This window comes from Monodelphis domestica, chromosome 4, assembly GCF_027887165.1.
Source record: "Monodelphis domestica isolate mMonDom1 chromosome 4, mMonDom1.pri, whole genome shotgun sequence".
In the NCBI taxonomy this organism is placed as follows: Eukaryota; Metazoa; Chordata; class Mammalia; order Didelphimorphia; family Didelphidae; genus Monodelphis; species Monodelphis domestica.
Genome location: NC_077230.1, coordinates 247,048,539 through 247,070,599, shown reverse-complemented (window position 1 = coordinate 247,070,599; position 22,061 = coordinate 247,048,539). Strand labels below are relative to the sequence as shown.

The following is a 22,061-nucleotide window of genomic DNA, read 5'->3' as shown; positions in this document are numbered from 1 at the left end:
TGGTAAATAGTTTTCAAATCTAGTTTTTATTTTTGAATATGTTTAATCAATTGATCAATGAACATTGATTGAATACCTATCATGTGCCAAGTACTGGGCACCAAATACCAAGTCACTTCCACCCAAACCCAATATACACAAATTCAGCAAACTTCAGTGTCTCATTATTTCCAGGATCAAATATAAACTTCTCTGTTTGGCATTAAAAGCCATTTATAACTTGGTCCATCTTCTTACATTTGACTCCCCTCTACATACTCTATGATCTAACCATACTGGCCTCTTTGCTGTTCCTACCACATGACTCTCCATCCCCTGACTCTGTACATTTGTACCACCTATCCTTTATGCCTGGAATGATCTCGCTCCTCACCTTCAACTTCTAGCTTTCCTGCCTTCTTTTAAGACTTAGCTTAAATCTCATCTTCTAGAGGACTTGGTTTTCCCACCCCACCACTTTTCCTCCTCCCAATACAAGTTCCTTCACCCTAAGATTACCTTCCATTTATGATTATATATCTTTTTTGTTTAATGACAAAAAGGAGTTTGTATTTTATTCTAGAAATAACAAAGAACCACTGAAGCTTTTTGGAAGGCAAGTCACATGTCCAGATCTATGTAAGAAAAGAGATGAGGATTTGCATCCATCCTCCCACTTTGGCTGTCTGGTTTGTTTTATATGATTATATATCTTGTATGTACATAGAAGTACTTCCATGTTGTCTCCCCCAGTAAAATGCGGGTTCTTTGGGGTAGAGACAATGTTTTTGTTTTTCTTTATATCCCCAACACTCAGATGGTAATTGACACATAATCGTAAAATATACATTGGGTTAACTGACTGATTTGGATATGCGGAGTAACTTAATGATGAGAAATCTTAAACAATAAGGTTAACCCACATGTCTGATAGAATGGTGGTACACCAAAAAGAAATAAGAAAGTTCTGAAGAGAGATGGAATTAAATGTGTTTTGTTTTGTTTTTCCCCAAGATATTAAAACCTAAATTTTTATTAGTATTTATTTACAAAGAAAAGGACATGTGAGAGCCAGCAGTGGAAGCGAGGTGAGGGACATGGCAGACAGATGTTTTGTACAAGTTCCATTTAAGATACCTACTGAACAGCCCTTCAGAAAATCCAATATGCAAATTAGTGTTTCAGACCTACATTTCAGGGCAGAGACTAGAGTTGGAAATAAATCCTAATGAGAAAAATGAAAGATAATAGAAAGGAATTATCATTCATAAACATACCAATTTTCCAGTTCCACTGAATTTTAACAATATCTTGATATTCTATAAGAATCCTGAAAAAAAGATTAGAAAATAAAAAGTTAGAATTCCATAGATTACTTTTGATACTTTGAATATACTTTAGGTAATGATATTTTATCATCTTATGTGGGAGTACGAGTATCTCATGTTTTTTACTCCTATTAACAAGAAGTTTCTTAAGGCTCTATAATAATTAGATATAACAAAGATAGCAGAGGAAATTAAAATGGGTTCCTAAAGCAATACTCTCACTCTTCTTTGTTTTTACAGTAGCAGATCTAATTCTAAAGGTACAGAAAAACCACACTTTATCTTTTTTTAAAGTCTGAAATGCTGATGTTCTAAGAATGATTACTAAAAACAATGCTCCATTATATGCAACTTTATAGAAATAGAGATGAGTCCTAACAACTGTATACATTTCAATAAACGAAGGGAAGTATAGCTATTTTTCAAAATCCGCATAAGAGAAAAACAGGCAATGATACTAAGTGAACTCAACAAAATTCAAACAGTGTGAACATGAGTTACAAAAAAGAAAAATCACAATGGAGTTTCAGAGATTCAAAAGGGGATATAGGACAAGTTGTATTTGTTGGCTTGTTTGATCTCATTTTGTTAAGATGTATAGTACAATATTGGTAATTTTTGCTATACAATAATTATTATAATCATAATAACTAATATTTATGTGGGCAGCTGGGAGGCAAAGTGGATATTGTATTTGGCCTGGAGTCAGGAAGACATTTTCTTGAGTTAAAATCTGACCTGAGAAACATACTAGCTGTATGATTCTGGACAAGTCACAATCCTATTTGCTTCAGTTTCTCATCTGTAAAACAAGCTAGAGAAGGACATGGAAAACCACTTGAGTAAGAAAATCCTAAATGGGGTCAAGAAGAGCCAGCAATGACTGACAAGAACCAAACAACAAAAATATTCAGTACTTTTAGTTTCACAGTGCACTTTACATATAATTATCACACTTAGTCCTCAAAACGACCCTATGAGATAGATACTATTATTATTCCCATTTTATAGATGAGGAAACTATGGCTGAGAAAACTTAAGGGATTTGCCTAGAGCCACACAACTAGAAAGTATCTGAGGTAGATTTTGAACTCAGGTCTTCCTGACTCCAAAGCAATCCTGACTCTATCTGTTATACCATTTAGCTATAAATCTCTTAAATTTGAGGTTTAAGCTAAAGATTTATCCCATGTTTAATTTATTTAATAATTAATTGGTATTTTCTACATATTTTGAGTGTTTACTAATGACTAATCAATTAATCTACTAAGATAGATTTTGAAAGTTTTTGAGATCAAATATAAAATTATTTTCTAAAAGCCATATAGGATTACAAACCAGAGTAATTAATGTTCTTAATAGTTTCAAATTAATAAATGTCACTTGGTAGTAGTATAAAGAAAAACAATAGAACCTTACATCTGGAGACCGCTGATAAATGTCCCAAACAAGCCCACCATTCCTAGAAACTCTACTCGGGTCAGCTTTTTCACAATGTACTCCTCACAGACATTAGAAATGGCATAGAGAGAAGCTCCAAGTAGAACTAAGACATCACCAATCAACACATCACTTCCTGTATGAGAAGGGGGAAAAAATTAATCCACAATAAAAGGACGTCACTATTCATATTTCTACCTCCCTTGGATAATCTGGGACAGAATGGGAGAGTGGTGTGGTTAGGGGAATAGGGATGGAGTAAATCAGGGGTCCCCAAACTTTTTACACAGGGGGCCAATTCACTGTCCCTCAGACTGCTGGAGGGTCGGATTATAAAAATCTAATCCTAAACCTAACCCTAACCCTAACCAGGCAGCAGTATACACAGTGCAGGATCCCTCCCCCAGATTGCCACTTACCATGCTGACATCTTCCATTGTGCAGCCACATAATCCTTTGCATGGTGCCTCGTTCTCGTTCAGTTATTCTCAGAACAAGGTGCCACACAAAGGATTATGTCACCAGAAGTAGTACTATACGTGAGTGTTGCCCTGCTTTGTGGTGCCACCACATACAGTGCTCCTCTCGCTGACCACCAATGAAAGAGGTGCCCCTTCCTGCAGTGTGGTGGGGGCTGGATAAATGGCCTCAGGGAGCCACATGTGGCCCATGGGCCATAGTTTGGAGACCCTTGGGCTGTAGTTTGGGGACCCCTGGCCTAAATGCTTGTTACTTGTGGCCATGAACAGGGATAAGGAGTGAACTGGTGACTTTATTGACATAACTCCCAGATAGCAGTTCCTTATTCTAGTAATCACCTCTGTTCAGGAAGTTCTATACCCTCTCTGAAACTAAAGTCTTAAGAGTATTTCCTGGGCCACTGAGAAGTTAAATTACTTACTCAGGGTCACATAATCACTAAATATCAAAGATAAGCCTTAAACCCAACCTTGCTTAACTCTTAGGCAATTAATATTCTATCTGTTATGCCATGCTGCCTGTCCACCAATGCTATGAATACCATTAAACACTTTGGGAAACATATCAAGTTTCCAAAGGTTTAAAAGTTATAGAATGTAAGACTGAAGTTTGAATGATGATGCTATCTGAGGAGATATCTAATATTTTTTTCATATTTCTTTCTGCCTCAGACTTTCTTTAGTCACCAGGAAGAGGATGCTTAACCCAGAAGATGTAGAAGGATAGGTTTTTGAAAAATGATGCTATGGCATCACCAAAAAATAGCTGGATCACATCAATTTCAAAAATCACAGAAAAAGGAAAGTATTTTCTCAATAGTTTTCTTAGTTTTAACATCAAGGTGATGGTACAAGGTATTTTATAGAAGTAAAATGCATAGCCTGTCTCAGTTTTATTTTTCACCTGAATTCTAAGACAATGGGCAGCTTTTTGTCTAAAGTGAGATCACTCAATAAATATATATTGCTTTTCAAAGTTAAAAAAATTCATAGCAAATTCAGGGTCAGCCACAGAAATTCAGGAAATAAATTCAAATTTTGGAGCACCAAGAAGAAGAGAGTTAATACAAACAAAGGGAACTCCAATGAAGATTATTCTTTCCCAAAGCAGGAAATACTTGGCGAGGAGGAAATGTAATGCCATGGACATCTAAGCATTTAGAATTTGAAGAACCAGTAAACTACAAAACTAAGAGAAACTGTAGAAACCATTTAATCCTACTTCTGCATTAACATTATACATATGAAAAAACTGAGGCACAGAGGGATTAAGAGACCTTTCCAAGACTTCAGATGGCCAGTGCTATCACTGGACTTCAGTTCTCTTGATTTGAATTTTTCTAGGTTTTTTTCACAATACCACCCTATTGACCATATTCCTTTATTATTGAGTTAAGGAAATTATGTATTTCTCTCATCCTCTTGAGAAATAGGTTTACAGTACAAATTAAAAGAAAAAAAACTTTAAAAACCCAATTTTAAACAATTATTCAGGAAGTCTATCTGGTGTACTTTAATTATTATTGTTGTAAGTTAAAATGTCTCCAAAACTGTCTATATGACTATGCCTAGAACTGAGAAAGAAGATCTTACCTGAATTGTTATCTCTCCCAGCTAGTATGTCAGCACCAACCATTGTTCCTACTCCCAAAAGGCAGATGGCCACAGCAACAAAATGGATCACTCTGTATCTTGCATGAAGAACAAACCATGAAAGGGCCATCAAAACAGGAATCCCAAAGCAGTCCAAAAGCTGTTTACATGGAGAAGAACAATCTGTTTATTAAACTAGCCTGGATTAGTGGTAGGAAAGCCATGAAATGTTTCTGATGCAAAAATGGCTAACATCAGTCCATATGCTTACCCCTACCAACAGAACCCACAAAAGCTAATGGTCCCATTGACTCTCTCCCACCCTACACTGACACTGTGGCAGGTAAAAGAGAAGAACAACTCACATTTCTATAGCTTTTTAGGGTTTTCTTCTTGAAGTTTTGTGAGTGCCTTTTTTTTTTAAACCCTTACCTTCCGTCTTGGAGTCAATACTGTGTATTGGCTCCAAGGCAGAAGAGTGGTAAGGGCTAGGCAATGGGGGTCAAGGGACTTGCCCAGGGTCACACAGCTGGGAAGTGGCTAAGGCCAGATTTGAACCCAGGACCTCCCGTCTCTAGGCCTGGCTCTCAATCCACTGAGCCACCCAGCTGCCCCCCCCCCTTTTTTTTGTCTTTTGTTTTTAAAGCATAACTATTTCTAGATACAACCTTTATAGGGCTGATGAGAGGCAACTAGGTAATGCACTGGACAGAGCTCTGGGCCTGGAGGCAGGAAGAGTTGGATTCAAATCCCGCCTCAAGCATTTACTAGCTAGATGAATCTGGGCAAGTCACTAAACTTCTGTTTGCCTAAGTTTCCTCAATTATAAAATGGGGATTAAAAAAAGGTATCTACTTCCCAGAGTTGTTGTGAAAATCAAATAAGAAAATCATTATCAAACATTTCACATGCCATTTACTGCCTATGTGATCTTGGTCAAGTCACTTGATCTCTGTTTACCAGGTTTTTTAACTGTAAAATGAGAATAATAATATTAACTATTATACACAGCTGTTAAATTTTTTTTATTTTAATTTTTCCCCAATTACATGTAAAAAGAGTTTCCAACATTTAAAAAGAAGCTTGACTCTTGAATTCTCTCCTCTTTTCTTCTTCTCCCCCCACCAAGCTGAGATGGTAAGCAAACTGATACTGATTTTACATGTGCAATCACATATAACAATTTTTCATACTAATCTTTTGTGGAATGAAACTAAAAAAAAAATTAAGAAAGTGAAAAAATTGCTTTGATCTGGATTCAAACTCTACCAGTTCTTTCTTTGGAAGCAGGTGGCATTTTTTATCTTGACTTCTTTGGGATGATTTTGGATCACTGTATTGCTGAGAATAGCTAAGTTATTCACAGTTGTTCATCATGTTCACAGTATTGCTATCACTGTGTCCAATGTTTGCCTGGTTCTGCTTACTTCATTCTGCTTCAGCTCATGTAATTCTTTCTAGGTTTTTCTGAACTCTTCCTGCTCATCATTTCTTATAGCACAATAGTATTCCATTATGATTATACTATTTCAACCATTTCCCAATTGATGCCTATCCCCTCATTTTTCAATTCTTTACCCAAACCAAAAGAACTGCTTTAATTATTTTTTTTTGTGTATATATATATATATATATATATATATATATATATATATATATATTCCTTTAATATTATATTCCTTTAAAAGGGGGAAAAGGAATATATATTCCTTCTCACCCTTTAAAAAAATCTCTTTGGGAAACAAACCTTGTATAATGGTATTGCTGGGTCAAAGTGTATGTACCATTTTATATCCCTTTGGGCATAAGTCCAAATTGTTCTGAGAATGGTTGAATCAATTCACAACTCCCCCAACAGTGCCTTATTGTCTCAATTTTCCCATATCCCCTTCAAGTTTGTCATTTTTCCTTTTCTGACACAATAGCCAATCAATCTCATAGATATGGGGTGATACCTTTAGAGTTGTCTTATTGTGAATTATAGTATTTTTTTTTTGCAAGACTATAGAGAGCTTTAATTACTTTGTCCAAGAACTGCTTGTTCATATCCTTTAACCATTTATCAATCAGGGAATGACTTATATTTGCAAACAGTTGAATGATTTCTCTATGTATTTGAGAAATGAGACTTTTATTGGTGAGATTTGTAAAAAAAAATTTTACCATTATGATTACTGTGAATTACTCTGGACCCTATTATTCCCCATTTATCTTTTTCTCTCTCCTTATATTCTGTCCAACTCAAAAGTTTTTAGCTTCTGACCACTGCCTCCCCCAATTAGCCAATTCTTCTCTATCACCTCTTCCTCTTATCCCCTCTCCCTGTTACTTTCCCATAGGGTAAGGTAGATTTCTACAATCATCAGAGTGTATATGCTCTTCCCTCTTTGAGCCAATTCCAATGAGAGTAATATTCAGGCATAATAATCCTTTGGCTGATACAGAAGGGAGTCATCTCCTCCACTGCCTCCCAACTCAGTACTTTTATTTATTTTTTTAATCTGGGCCATAAACATCATCATGCAAAATATACTTCCATATTGATCACTGTTGTAAGAGCACACACATACAAAACCAAAACCCCAAAATAAACCCCTAAATAACTGATGTGAAAGACACTATACCTTGATCCATATCCATCTCTCTCCAACCAAATCAGCAACCAACCCCAATGGAAAGGTTGAGCTTTACAGGAACTATAGCATAGCAATGAAAATATTTACAATGTGGCCTAGAGTTGACTTGCAAGGCCCACATGTTTACTTTTATTTTCATTCATGGGACTTAGAAGTTTACATAAATAAATTTACTTTTATATTTAGTTGTATGTCAATCTAGGCTTATATTCTTCTACTAAAACTCTGACATATTAATAATGTTCCTAGAAAAATTGTTAAAGATGAAGGCAGAATTTTCAGGCTTTGGCAATTTCCTTTCTTCCTTCAATTCATTTCTCCACTCTATTCTCCAATTGCACTAAGAAAAAGTACTAAATTCAGTTCATTCTAAGTACTTAAGGGCAGTGGCTATACCTTATATTCCTTCTGTATTCAACAATTCAATCTGCACCTCCAATGTACAGAGCACTGTGTACAGATGCACTGAACAGAGCATCTCTCCAAGGGAGATGCAATTTCTGCATGAAATTGATATAAATTTTAACCCTTTACCTGTGCCTGTGTATTGAGTCAGGACACCAGCAAGCCATGTGACTAAAGTGCCTCATACAGGTACCTGGAGTTCTGACTTCTGGAAGGAGGTGGTGGAAGTCCCCATGTACCAGGTGATGTGTCTAGAAGTCAGGACTCCAAACCTGGATGAAGTTAAAGCTGGCCAATCAGAGATGAAGAAGGAGTAATATCATTGGCCTTATAAGAAAAGATACAGAGCAGTAGCATGATTGGTTTTACATGGGACTCTCTTTCTGAAAGGACAGAAGATTTGCTCCCTTCTCTGGAACACTTAACCCTCCACTTGAGCCTCATCTAGGTGCTGGAGTAAAGGAAGTGTGGAAGCAGACTCTTTTTTAGTTAAGCCTGATGATCCTTCTCTTTTTCTCTCTTGTACTGATAAATAATTATGAATTAATATACAAGGGGGCAGCTAGGTGGCTCATGGATTGAGAGTCAGGTCTAGAGACAGGAGGTCCTGGGTTCAAATCTGGCCTCAGACACTTCCTAGCTGTGTGACCCTGGGCAAGTCACTTAACCCCCATTGCATAGTCTTCACCACTCTTCTGCCTTGGAACCAATACATGGTATTGATTCAACGACAGAAGGTAAGGCCCTAAAAAATGTAATTAATTAATATACAGTTTCCAAGGAATTTTAATCTTTACATTTCCCTAAGGCATTATCCCTGCCCTTATAGAATCAATACTCCAATAAATACCAAACTCTTTGTATCCTAAGCAACCATAGACATTATTGAACTTAATAAATACTTCTCGAATTTTTGTTGAGATTCCTAAAGTCTCTCCATTCTGATTTAAGCCCTGGATAAAATAAAATCCTACAAACAAAAATCACCTAAGCTTATTCTTTTCAAATAGATTTTATTGATTTTTTTGTGTTTATATTCCTTTTGTGTCTCTCTCTGACTTCCTTCCCAAAGAGTTGCCCTTTATAATGAAGAATTTGTTTAAAAAAGAAAAAGAGAAGAAATTCAGCAAAACTAATCAGTAAATAGAAAAAAATATGATATTATATACATACCCATGGTTCCCCAAATTCTTCAAAGGAGTTGGGAAAGATGTCTTCTCATATTTGTTCTTTGGGATCAAGATTATTATTCACAATTTGTGATATTCATTTTGGATTTTTTGTGGTGGTTGTTCATTCCATTTCTACTACTGTATAGTCATTGTGTACATTGTTTTCTTGTGTCTGCTTATCTCACTTGAAATCAGTACTTATAGCATAATAATATTACTTTATATTCATGTTCCACAATTTGTTTTGCTATTCTCCACTCCATGCTTATTCCTTTTTTTTTTTAATCCTTACTTTTTGTCTCAGTAATAGCTCTAAGACTGAAGGGCAAGGACTAAGCTAACAAAGTTAAGTGACTTGTCCTGAGTCACATGGCCAGGAATTGTGAAGCCACCTAGCTGCTTCTGGCCTTCATTTTCTTTTTTTTTAAACCCACACCTTCCATCTTAGAATGTATACATACCAAGTATCAGTTCCAAGGTGGAAAAGCAGTAAGAGCTAAGTGATGGAAGTTAAATGCTTTGTGCAGGGTCACACAGTTAGGAAGCATATGAGGATGACCCATGTAAAGCCCAGTGGAATTGCTTGTTGGCCAAGGGAGGGGGGTGGAAGGAGGGGAAAGAAAGAACATGACTCATGTAACTATGGAAAACTATTTTAAATCAATTATTTCAATAAACTTTTTTAAAAGGAAGCATGTGGTCAAATTTGAACCCAGGAACTCACATCTGTAGCCCTTGCCCTCTGCACACTGTGTCATGTTGTTGCCTGCCCTTCATTTTCAAAAAAGGCCTCTGACATCATGGGGACTTGTGCATGATTTGGATTAAGTGAGGCAGTTATACAAAGTCCTCAGCCTCACTCTCTTCCGGAGTCATTCAAATACATTGGCAAGACAAAAGTCAGGATGGCTGGTGAGGGCCTGGGATGTAGAGGATGTCCTTGGCATCTTCAATGTCTGACTAAATTCTAAGGACCCCACAGTGCCTACCTACTTCAGTCCCCTCCATGGCCACTGGAACAAATTGTTGTCATCTGCCCAGTCTGCTGGGGGAAGTCTTCACATGCTTGGGATAGACACCCCCTAACACATTGATGGGTTTGAGATCTATCAGTTACCCTCAACCTGGTTTAGCTCATCTGACAAGACTGTTTTATTGGGGTGTGGCTACGGCACATGCTGGAGGAGTACAGCTTCTAACATAATTCATAGTTGAAAGAAGTTCTTGTTATATCGTATTCAATTCAGTCTTTACTTGATTGAAGATTTCTAGTGAGGAGAAACCCAGTACTGCCCAATGTAACCCATACTACCCTGGGGAAGCTCCAATTGTTATGAAATTTTACCTGACATCAAACCTATCTCTTCCTCTTTATGATTTCTACCTGTTGTCCTGCGTCCAAATCCCTGGGACCGAATAGGACAGGTCTAATCTCTCCACCATATGACAGCCCTTTAAAAACTGTCACATCTTCCTTTAGCCTTCTTTTCTCCAGTATGAACATTCCCAATTCCTTCAACTAATCCTCATATGATATAGACTCAAAGCCCTTCATCATTCTGGTTGCCCTCCTCTGGGACACCGTTTAGTTTATCTCTGTTCTTCAGACACATTTGAAAAGTACCACTAGAACAAAAGTTCTCAAGCTTTTTGGTCTCAGGTATCTTTACACCCTTAAAAATCAAGGATCTCCCTCAAAAAACTTTTGTATACATGGGCTATATCTATCGGTATTTACTATATTCAAAATTAAAACACCTTAGTATTTTGAAAATAGTTTTAACCTCAGGAACCCTCTGACAAGGTCTCAGGGAACTTCAAAAGGTATTCACTCCATTCACATTTTTTGAGAATTGCTATACACTAGGCTACCAACATACTCAGCAAGTTACAGAAACTTGGTGGTGAATCTTGTCTTTTCCCATTTAAAAAACATGAATGAAACAAGAAACCTCTTAGCAACAGAGATTTAGATAGAAGTTCCAGAATAATGATGGTCCTGAGCTTCCCTAGACCAGGTTTGGAGCTTTTGTTGGAGGTGGAGGGATGGGGTGGGAGTTGTTTGTTTTTAGTTTTAAACATCTTATTTTGGAAGGGATATTGACAAACTCAAAGATATCCAGGAGGACAACTAAACTAACAACTACACTAGTGAGGTGACTCTAAAACATGGCTTTGAGAGGCTGGTTAAAAGAACTAGAGATTGTTTAGCCTGGAGAATAGAAAACTTCACAAGCAACATAATAACTGTTTTCAAAAATGAGAAAAACTGGCATATATAACTTGATATCAAATTGTTTCCCTTCTCAAGGAGGGGGTAGGGATGGAAGGAGAAAGTGAATTTAGACCTTAATGTTTTTGAAAATCATTGTTAAAATTATTGAGAAGCCATGGTTTGACTTAATTTCGGGAAAAAAACTTCCTACAAATAAAAACTGTGAAAAATGAAAGGGGCTGCCCAGGACAGTATTGAGTTTCTCTTCATTGGAGATTTCAAACAAAGGTTTCATGATCACTTATTGGCTGTGTTCTAACAGACACTTCTTTCAGGTATGGATTAAACCAAATGTCCAAGGAAGGCACTGTAGGAGAAAAAAAAAATCTTCAAATAGAGGCTGAATTACCACATGGAACAGCACTGGCAAATGTTTTCGAGTTCACATGCCCAAACTGCAACTTCAAGCTGTCTGTGAGTCCCCCACATTACCTCAGAAAGAGGAGGGAGAAAGTGATCACTTTGGGCAGCTGGACAGAGGGGCAGGACATGTAAAAATGTCCTGGGGTTCTGGGAAGAGGGGGAACAGGGAAGTTACCCCCACCCCCACCCAGCCTGACACACATGCCAATACTTTGCCATTGCTGACCTAGAAGATACATTGTAGGCTCATGATAAAGATAGTGGTTAGACTACATAGATAAACTCTGAAGCCCCTTCCAACAATGTGATTCTATGATTCTAGATAGAACAGTTTCTTCACTATTTTCTAACAGGTTATGCTTATTCTTAATTCCAATTCTTTTCCATGCTGTTTCCATACTGATGAACTTGGGGTAAGAAAGACCTGAGTTCAAAACTTTTTTCCAACTCTTACTATTTATGTAGCCCTGGATGAGCCATTTAAGCTCTCTCAGCCTCAATTTCCTTATCTAGAAAATGGCCCCAACTTCCCAGGGCTGCTCTGAAGATCAAATGAGATAATATATGTAAAATACATGTAAATCTTTCTTTTCTTTTTTTTATTTTAAAAATATTTCCATGTTTACATGATTTATTTTCTTTCCCTCCCCTATTCCCTCTCTCCTCCTAGATCCAATAAGCACTTCCACTGGGTTATATAAATGTTATCACTTATACCTATTTCCATGTTATTCATTTTTGCAATTGAGCAATCGTTTAAAACCAAAATCCTCAATCATATATCCATATAAACAAATGATAAGACATTTATTTTTCTTCTGAGTTTCTACTTCCACAGTTCTTTCTCCCCATGTGGATAGTATTCTTTCTCATATGACCCTTGGGACTGTCTACAATGTAAATCTTAAAGCAACATAGAAATGTTAACTACAATTATTGTTGTTATGTAATCCAGCTCTGCTTCTTTGTTTTTTTTTAACTGGCTTTTCCTTCAATCTATATTGAAAACCTTCCCTTTGATGACTTCTCCTGAGGTGGAAGGGAATAAGTATTTATTAAGTGCCTACTATGTGCTAGGCACTGAGCTAAACTATAGTTTTCAATCTATATTGAAAACCTTCCCTTTGATGACTTCTCCTGAGGGTAAGGTAGATGGGAATAAGTATTTATTAAGTGTCTACTATATGCTAGACACTGAGCGCTGTACAAATAGTTATTCAGTCATTTCAGTCATGTCTCACTCTTCATGATCCCACTTGGCATTCTCTTGACAGAGATACTGGAGTAGTTTGCTATTTTACAGATTAGGAAATTGAGGCAAACCAGGTTAAGTGACTTGCCCAAGGCCACAGAACTAATAAATGTCTCAAGTCAGATTTGAACTCATAAAGATGAGTCTTCCTGATTCCATGCCCAGTGTTCTATCTGCTGTACTACTTCACTGCTCACTATACAAATCTCATTTGACCATAGTGTTCATTGTCTGCTTTACTCTATTTAGTCATAAACTCTCACTATGTGGATACTTCCGGTACTTCAGGAAGCACCCAAATTCCAAAACAGGTCCTTTTACAAAATTATTTCTAAATTAGTTGTTTGAAACCTGGAATGCATTTGTCCACCGAAGCATGTTGTAAATGGTGGGTAACTTTCAAGGATAGTCCACAGAAGCCTTTTTGGCTCATGATGAAAGATTCATTTCTGAATACAAGAAACTCAGACTATCTTCATCCATCCAGGTTCTCTCATTCTTGCTCTTAAGTATGTTTCCTTTATTTCCAACCTCTCTATCCAGCCAGTAATGTAGGATCTATAGAATCTTTTTGCTTTCTCTATGCTCTATTTGAGCACTCAGTAAAACAGCTGTTCTCATCACCACAGCATCCCTCACTAGTCTAATGTTTATGATTGTTTGGTTTGTAAGTGCAGTAAAGAGTTCTAGTGTTAACAGTTTTGTCACTGATTAGCTTGAGCATGTTTCTACTAATTCCTGGAAGCATTACTCATGATAGCATATGCTCCTTGAAAAACTGAAAGGATTCACCTATATAAGGCTTTGGGGTTTTTTCCCCAGTGAGCAGGCTCCAGCCCAGTCTGGTCACTGACACCAAATCTAATGATTCACTCAAAGTAGTAAAATCAAAATGGGAGAGAAGATTTATCTTACCTGGACACTTGTGAGTGTAGTGAACTGGTAAGCTTTGACAATCATATAATTAGCCTCCACATCAGCCAGGCCCAAGAAAATATACTTCCACCATTTTTCTTTCAGGATGTGCAAAAGGTTCTCATTGCCTTGTCAGAGAAAGATTTGGGAAATATACATTGATTATAAATTAAATGTAGCCTCTTTAGCAAATACAGTCAAATCAAAAACCATTATAGACTTCTTCTTCTGTTGTGGTTCTTGAATGTCTCTCCTTTCCATTTTCACTCTAGTTCAAGTCCTTATTAAGATCTTAACTCTCAGCTAGACCACTGCAACAGCTCCCTAACTTCTCTCTATACCTCTAAGATGCAATAGGGTTCATGAAACTTGTTTCGATAACATTTTGATAACTATATTTCAATATCATTGGTTTCCTTTGGAATCCCAAGTATTTTATTTTATGCATTTAAAAGCTTTATTCTGAGAGAAAGAGTCGTTAGCCATCACCAGATTGTCAAATGGGTCAATGATATTAAAAAAAAAGTTAAAAAAAAGTTAAGAAATGCTGCCCTAGTTCAAACCCTGAACCTCATAACCTTTTACCAGTACTACTGAAATATCCACCTATGTTTTTCTCCATATTTCTAGTATCTTTTCCCTGAAACTTATCCTATATAGTTTGGTAATATTTGGAGAGCACATTTAATTCTTATTATTCCCCAAATCAAAAAATTTAATGGCTTCCCATTATCTGCAGAAACTCCTTAGCATTGCATTTAAGGTCCTCCACTATTTATCCCAGCCTTCCCTTCTAGTCTTTTTTCTCTTTCATAAATCCCCAGCCAAAGTAGACTGCATGCTATTCCCAATTTTGGACTTCTGTTCATGCTGTTGCCATTCTTCCTAAAATTATCTTCCCTCTTATCTCTGAATATCATTTGAAATGCTACCTATCATACAATATCCAGATCAAATGCCAAATCTCCTATGGTACCTTCCCTAACCTCACAGTCCGAGACAATTCCTTTCTCCATATTCTCATAACAACTAGAAAACTCAAGACATGGTCAAGAAAGGGAGAAAAGAATAGCTTGACTGAAGCCTAAGGCATCAATCTGGGTAGTAGCAATTATGGCTGAAAAATTAACTGAGGCTAGATTATAGAAAGCCTTGAATAATGGTTAAAGGAGTTTAGACCTTAGGCAATGGGGAGTCACTAAAAAGATTTGATAGGGCAAGGAGAGAGGGGCAGCACTGATTTAGTTAAGGACATTAGTATCAAAAAGACAGGGCTGGTTTTACATACCTGGTCGAAATGCCAACATTGTTGTGTAAATAAAAAACAGTAGACAATAGTTGATAAAACTTTGAAGCATAGGAGCATTCACTTTGTACTTGACTGCCAAATACTGGCTGGTAATAGCTGTCCCGCAGATACACAAGGACAGCATTTGACCAAGAGCAATTGTTTTCAAGATGTTCCTGGAAATGAAAAAGTAAAATAATATTAATCTGCAATGGGCTAACAGCTAAGAAAATTAACAGTCAACTTTAAGCACAAAAAAGTCTAATAATCCTTAGTGTACACGCAGAAACTCACACATACAAATCTTAGATGATAGCCAACTGTTCTTGGGCTACCAATTCTTTTTTTTCTCAGAAGTCTGTTTTTTGCCCCCCCTCTACATCTCTAAAACACTTTGCCTGTTCATTTTTAATAGTTATTCTGGGGCACATTGCAATTTTTAAATATATGATAGAATTTAGATCAAAGCTATCTTGTAGAATTCCTAAAAGTAATACTCGGCATTTATATAGAAGGTTCAAATTTGAAAAGCATCTAAATGCATATAGTCACCATGCTATATATACATTCCTTATCTCATTTGATTTTCTCAGTGACCCTATGAGAATCATGAATACTACTGCTGTGATTGTCCCCCTTTTGTAGATGAGGAAAATAAAACTCTGATTATATGATTTGCTAGTCATGCAACCATTAATAGAACTTAAAACACAAGTCATCCTATTTTAAGTCTAGAACGCTTCAACCTTGCTTTGCAGCTTTATTTCACATATTTCCCTTTCTTGTACCCTGTGCTCCTGCTAAACTGGACTACTGGGGCAGTTAGGTGGCAGAGTGGATAGAATGTAAGAGATCTGGGTTCCTGTCTGGCCTCTGATACTTCCTAGCTGTGTGACCCTGGACAACATCACTTAACTCTGATATAGTGGTAGAGGGCTCCCTGGACACCTCATGTCTCCAGAGGAATCCCAGGTCAAAGAGTATGTGAAGAAATTTCCCATTCTTGTAACCCTGCAGTGCTCGCTAAAGAAAGCTGACCTTAAATTAAGCAGCTGAAGGAACTGTAAGATAAAAGGAGTCTCTGAGAGATACATTTCCTTAGCATATTCCCTAGCTTCCAGGTAAGCATGGATATGTGTCTTCCCTTCAGTTTGTATCTCAGCCATCAATTCATTTCCCAAGATACACAGTTCACTCTCCTTTATGAGCAAGGACTTCTCCCAGAGACCAAGGCACCTCACACCTTTACATATCACACACACACACACACACACACACACACACACGCATCACATAGTCTGGTCACAGTCTCAGTTCCTTTCAAGTATAAAAATCCCGGACCCCACCTCTTTGGGGGCCTGCCTCCAAGGAGGCACTTCGGCCATTCAACTCAATAAGTTTCTCTATTTTTAAAGATATTCATTAGAGTCTGGTAATTCTTTGAGAGAGCACCCTGGTGAACCAGAGATTAATATCAAGCTCTCCAACAACCCCATTGGCCAAGCCCTTGCTCCTCAGTCTTAAAGCTGTTAGGATAGAATAGATTTTTGAAAATAAATAAATAAACTGTCTATTTACAACTTCTTGAACTCATATTGCTCTTTCCACATTCCTTACAATCTAAACTCATATCATCTCTTTTTCCTAAAATCTATCCTCCCAAACTACATTTCCCCCCAATCTCTGACTGTTCAAATCCTTTCATTCAAGGCTACTGTTGGTGATCTGTCTCTTTCCCCTTCAGCTTCCCCTCCTCTACCAACATACATAAAATACACACACACACACACACACACACACACACACACACACACACAGGCTGCAATTTGAGGTCATTTGTCTTCAGATATCTTAATTTACTTTATTCTTGTTCTAACACATTCTCTCATATTTCCATTATTTGTTTACTTATTTTAAATAACATTTTATATATAAATTATCTTATATTTTAAATAATAAGCTCCCTGATGCTAGGAGTCATTAATTATTCATCTTTGAAAATTCATTGCCTTGCATCTAGCAAGTGCTTGAAGGTGATTAATGAATTTTTTTAAACTTTTAATTAAATTGCATTCTACTGAAGTCACTATTTGTGGTATAAAGATACCACAAAAGGCTTTTACTACACAAAGCATAATGTTGTACAATCCCATTTGAGTTAGGCCATAGCTTGATCTCTTTTCAAATCTAAACATATGGCCCATTCATTTTTCAGGAAAAATGACAAGTCTGACCAGGGTCCCAGAGGAATACACACTAATGTCTGAGATGTTGAGATATTATAAACATTGTACTCTTAAAAATATTCCTCATTTTTGTTTTCTTCTTGTGCCATTATGCCAAAAAAAAATCTGTGAAACCCAAAAAGAACAAAAGCTACCATTGCCTCTCATCAAGGAAAAATATGTATATTTTTATTATTATGTATAAAAATGTGTATATTCTTCCTCTTTTAAAAAAATGTGTCTTTTACCAATGAAAGAAGATTACACTGAATATAAATTAACCAGAAAGTAGAAAATTGCAAGAAGATGGCTGATAAGGTTCACAAATAATCAAAAATAATTCTCACAACCAACTTTAGAGCAGCAGAAATTGTTTAGTTAGGGATGAAACTTGGGAGGAAGGTCTCTAACCTCTTTGGTGGTGGTCTCACAAGAGAGAAACTCAAACACCTCCCCTCAAAAACTGCAAAATCAACAATCAACAAAATAAGACTCAAGAAAAGCTTTGCCAGAAGGCAGTCTCACTTTGTCAATTTTACTTGTTTACACTCCAGGGGTCAATACTAATAGAGTAAATAAACAAAAAGCTCTGGGGGCAGCTGTGTAGGCAGCACCCTCATCTCCAGAGATTTCCACCCCCAAACTATATGGGAGTTGGGTAACTGAAGTGGGAAAAGACTTTGGGTGCAGTTAGGTGACTCAGTGGATTGAGAACCAGGTCTAGGGAGGGGAGGTCCTGGGTCCAAATCTGGCCTCAGACTTCCTACCTATGTGACCCTGGGCAAGTCACTTAACCCCCATTGCCTAGCCCTTAGTGTTCTTCTGCTTTAGAACCAATACACAGTATTGATTCTAAGCTGCAAGGTAAAGATTTAAAAAAAAAATACCAAGTCTATACTATCTAAGATAACTAATTTTATCACTCAAAAAGAAATATATACAATTCAATAAATTCCATAATCCTACCTCTTCTGATGCTGCTAACTTAATTAAGCCTTTCCTTTTCAAAAGTCAGCCAATATTTGCTGAATTGTCTTTGATGTACCCAAATTTGTTCTAGATCAGGAGTCCTTCTTTTCCCTTCTTTTTTGAAACTGCATCTCCCTATGACACTCAAGATGAAAGTATAGCAGTAACTCACAACAGGCCTGATACCATTGCTGATCAATACAGAGTCACAACATAGGACAGTTTGTCCCTCCTGAAGCAGTCTGGTAACTCCACATTCCCACTGACTTATCAAATTGATGTTGAACCTAGTGTAGACATTCAGTGTCCTTAACCCCCTGCAGCTCAGAACTCTTGGTCTCAAGCAATCCACCACCCTCAGGATTCCCAACATCAGACTCTAGGTCAGTGATGGCGAGCCTTTTAGAGGGACAGGTGATATCCTCAGGTCTGCATGGAAAGGGGAAAGGGAGCAGTCCTCCCCTACATCCCCCCTCCCTCTGGCTTTCTAGTAATGAACTCTGATGGACTCTGCTTGGGTGATAGCAGGAGTGCTCAGAGAGAGTTCTGAGTGACCCCTCTGGAACACCTGCCATAGATTCACCACCTAGGTCATGTGCCACCAAGACTAGCTAGGCCAGGGGTTCTTAACCTAGCTTATGTGATGGATCCCTTTGGAAATCTGATGGGGCCTTTGGAGCCCTTTTCAGAATAGTGTTATTTTGTCTATATTCATAATGGAAGGGAAATGATAAATATTAGTATAGAGATTACTGAAAATAAAGATATCATGTTTCCCCATTCCAGTTCACAGACCTCAGATAAACATGCCATCACTGTCTATACTCCCTAGGTCAGAAACCCATATTTTAGGCATATTATATGTTTGACATATGCCAAAAGAGTATGTAAACAGGCTTCTACAGGAGCAAATTGTAATTGTTTACTTGGGTTTCCAAAGAGAATACTTATAAAACTATTTTCCCCAAGGTGTTTTCATTTAGCACTGATAAAAGCAAATTATTAAAAGGCTAGGAGGAAGGCTTTCAAAGGTAAAGCAGGTAGAATTTCTATGGAGAATTTATAAAAGGACATGAACAAGAATTGTACCAGACCAAAAGGCATGAATGAGTTGTAATATGTCCTGGTGAAAGGAGTATTTATACTGCTGACATCACAAATGGTTAAGTGACTAAAAGAATTCAATCCAGGGATATGCTGGCAAATGTTTAACAAATGAATAATTTATTTATAACATACACACATTCATAAGTGTATATATGCACATAAAGCATTGTCAACTTGGAAAAACACAGTTCTTGTGTAATTAGAACCTGCTCCCCTGGACTTCAATTCCCAGCATCCCACTTTCCTTACCATGTTACAAGCTGACATAGGGAGGATATATATTTTGTGTAGCATTGCCCCCCCCCCTTCCCCTGATTGTGTTTTGTGGAGGTGGTGTAAGGTGAAAGACAGGAGAGTTTTACTCATGTGGTTTATTTTTTGTTATATAATTCGATTTTAATTTCTATTATTTTCAGTTTATTTTCTTTCTACTTCAAGTGATTATTAATAAACCTTATAAAATATAATACTTGGAGTTTTGGACATTAATTTAATCTTACATACTAAAGAAATCAGCAAAACCAAGACTTGAATCAGGAAAGAAATAGGTCCATAATAATTAGCCACTACACAGAGCCAGGAGCCAAAAATACTACAGAGAGTCAGGACCCTGGGGCTCTGGGGACAGTATCTCTGGGAGGATCAATTCGTGAGATGATTCGAATAATAGAACTTGGGAATCTTATATACCCTTTGGAGAACTAGGTATAGCAAACATACACTGGCAGGTTGCAAGTAAGCTTGGGAAAGAGGCTGTAGCCAGAGGCTGAGATATCAGGAAGTGGTCTACTGCAATGAATACAAAAGGAAAGAGTCCAGCCAAGGGCTGGGCTACCTGGGAGAGGATTTTACTTCTATGTTGACTAGATTCACTATGTTCACTAGTCCCACCCAAACTGGGGCCACCAAGTACTTCAAGATCTATTGTTCAGTCCAAAAAGAAGTCAGCCAGGGCTTCCCTGAGGTGAGTTCTCAAGGGACAAGGGCAAACCTGGGCTTTCCAAAAATCCAGTGGACAGTATATATACACATATACATATATGTATACAAATATAAACATATATGCATAAGACATTTTAAGTCTACTCTATATTATTAACATTTTCTCTATCACCTTTTTAAGTCTAGACAATTAACAAAACAAATCAAGCCTTAATTTGTAGCTTTCATTGATTTATGAGGTATAAATGCACACACTGAAAATTTAACAAATGGACATTTTATGAGCTAGCTCTAGTTTACATAGATTAAAGCCCATGATCTAATTATAGGTACGTGGGATTTAGAGCTGGGAGGGACCACAGAATTCATCTAGTCTAACTCCCCATTTTTTACAGATATGAAAACTACATTTTTCCTGTAAAATGGAATTCTCTTAATTTCACAAAAGTATAACAATTACTAATTTTATGTGTATATAGCTATAAATAACATTATAGAAGTGTGTGCATGTCTTCGTGTATATGTTGTTATTGTTCAGTCTTGTCCAACTCTTTGTGACTTCATTTGGGATTTTCTTGGCAAAGATACTGGAGTAGTTTGTCATTTCCTTCTCCAGCTCATTTTATCGATGAAGAAAGTGAGGTAAACAAGGTTGAGTGACTTGCTGAGGATCACACAGCTAGGTTATATCTGAGGCAAAATTGTAGAATACAAAAATAAATTCACCAAAATGATCAGCATTTCTAAATACTACCAACAAAACCCATCAGGAAGAAATAGAAAGAGAAATTCCATTTAAAATAATCATAGATAACATAAAATACTTGGGAGTCTACCTGTGAAGACAAATGCACAGACTATACATATAAACACAATTATAAAATACTTTGCATATGAATAAAGACAGGCCTAAACAATTATAGAAATATTAATTGTTCATGGGTAGGCTGAGCCAATAGAATAAAAATGACAATTCTACCTGCTAATTTACTTATTAGTTGTGTAGAAAATGCCACTAATTATGGTCATAGGAAATGCGAGATCCTTAACAGCAGGAAGCCAACTAGGGGAAAGACTGGATCTTGAACTCCTCCCCCCTACCCTATTTCCTGTTCCTTTTTCAATTGTCTTGAAGTTCTTCTCAGAAACGGTAAGTTTGAAGGTTTCCTCTAATAACTAACTCCCACAATCAAATCTTTTAACTAAGAGGTCTTTCATTCTTTTGGTTAGAAGAGGTGGGGAGAGGGTATGGGTGAGAGAAAATGGGGTCTCCCTATATTTTCTAAGTTATCTCTGTTGATTGAAGAGTTCAAGATATATTAAAATCCAGGAAATAATGTTATCTTTCCCCTAAGGAGAGATGGTGACAGCAAAGGCTGAAGGGTTTCTTCTGAGCTAAACCCAAAAATCTTCTCAGCACTCAGTCATATAGATAATCAATGACCAAAGAGACAGATTTTCTTCCACCTTCTCTTTCCAACAGTCAGAGAAGGAAGTAAGGTTCAAAACAGTTCAAGCTGCTTAACTGCTCTCACCAAGATTCCATGGAACTGTGACTCCGTCTCAGTTGATTGACAGTTCCCAAAGTTCAAACCTCTTGCTTTTTCTGCTGATCCATCCTGCATTTCCATTTCCTCCATTACAGATGACATACTAATCAAACCACACACAAATTATAAAACTGGAAAAAATT

The 22,061-nt window shown here is 37.0% G+C and overlaps 1 protein-coding gene across 1 annotated transcript in view; it reads right to left on the bottom strand.

Annotated features, from left to right (window-relative positions):
- Positions 1-22,061, bottom strand: part of SLC35F2 (solute carrier family 35 member F2) — an 83,836-nt gene that overhangs the window by 14,222 nt on the left and 47,553 nt on the right. The window contains exons 2-6 of the mRNA XM_007494884.3: positions 15,126-15,301; positions 13,838-13,965; positions 4,820-4,979; positions 2,727-2,883; positions 1,257-1,309 (exon numbers count right to left, since the gene is read on the bottom strand). Of these exons, the coding sequence (XP_007494946.2) occupies positions 1,257-1,309; positions 2,727-2,883; positions 4,820-4,979; positions 13,838-13,965; positions 15,126-15,301 (674 nt within the window). The remainder of the gene's footprint in view (positions 1-1,256; positions 1,310-2,726; positions 2,884-4,819; positions 4,980-13,837; positions 13,966-15,125; positions 15,302-22,061) is intronic.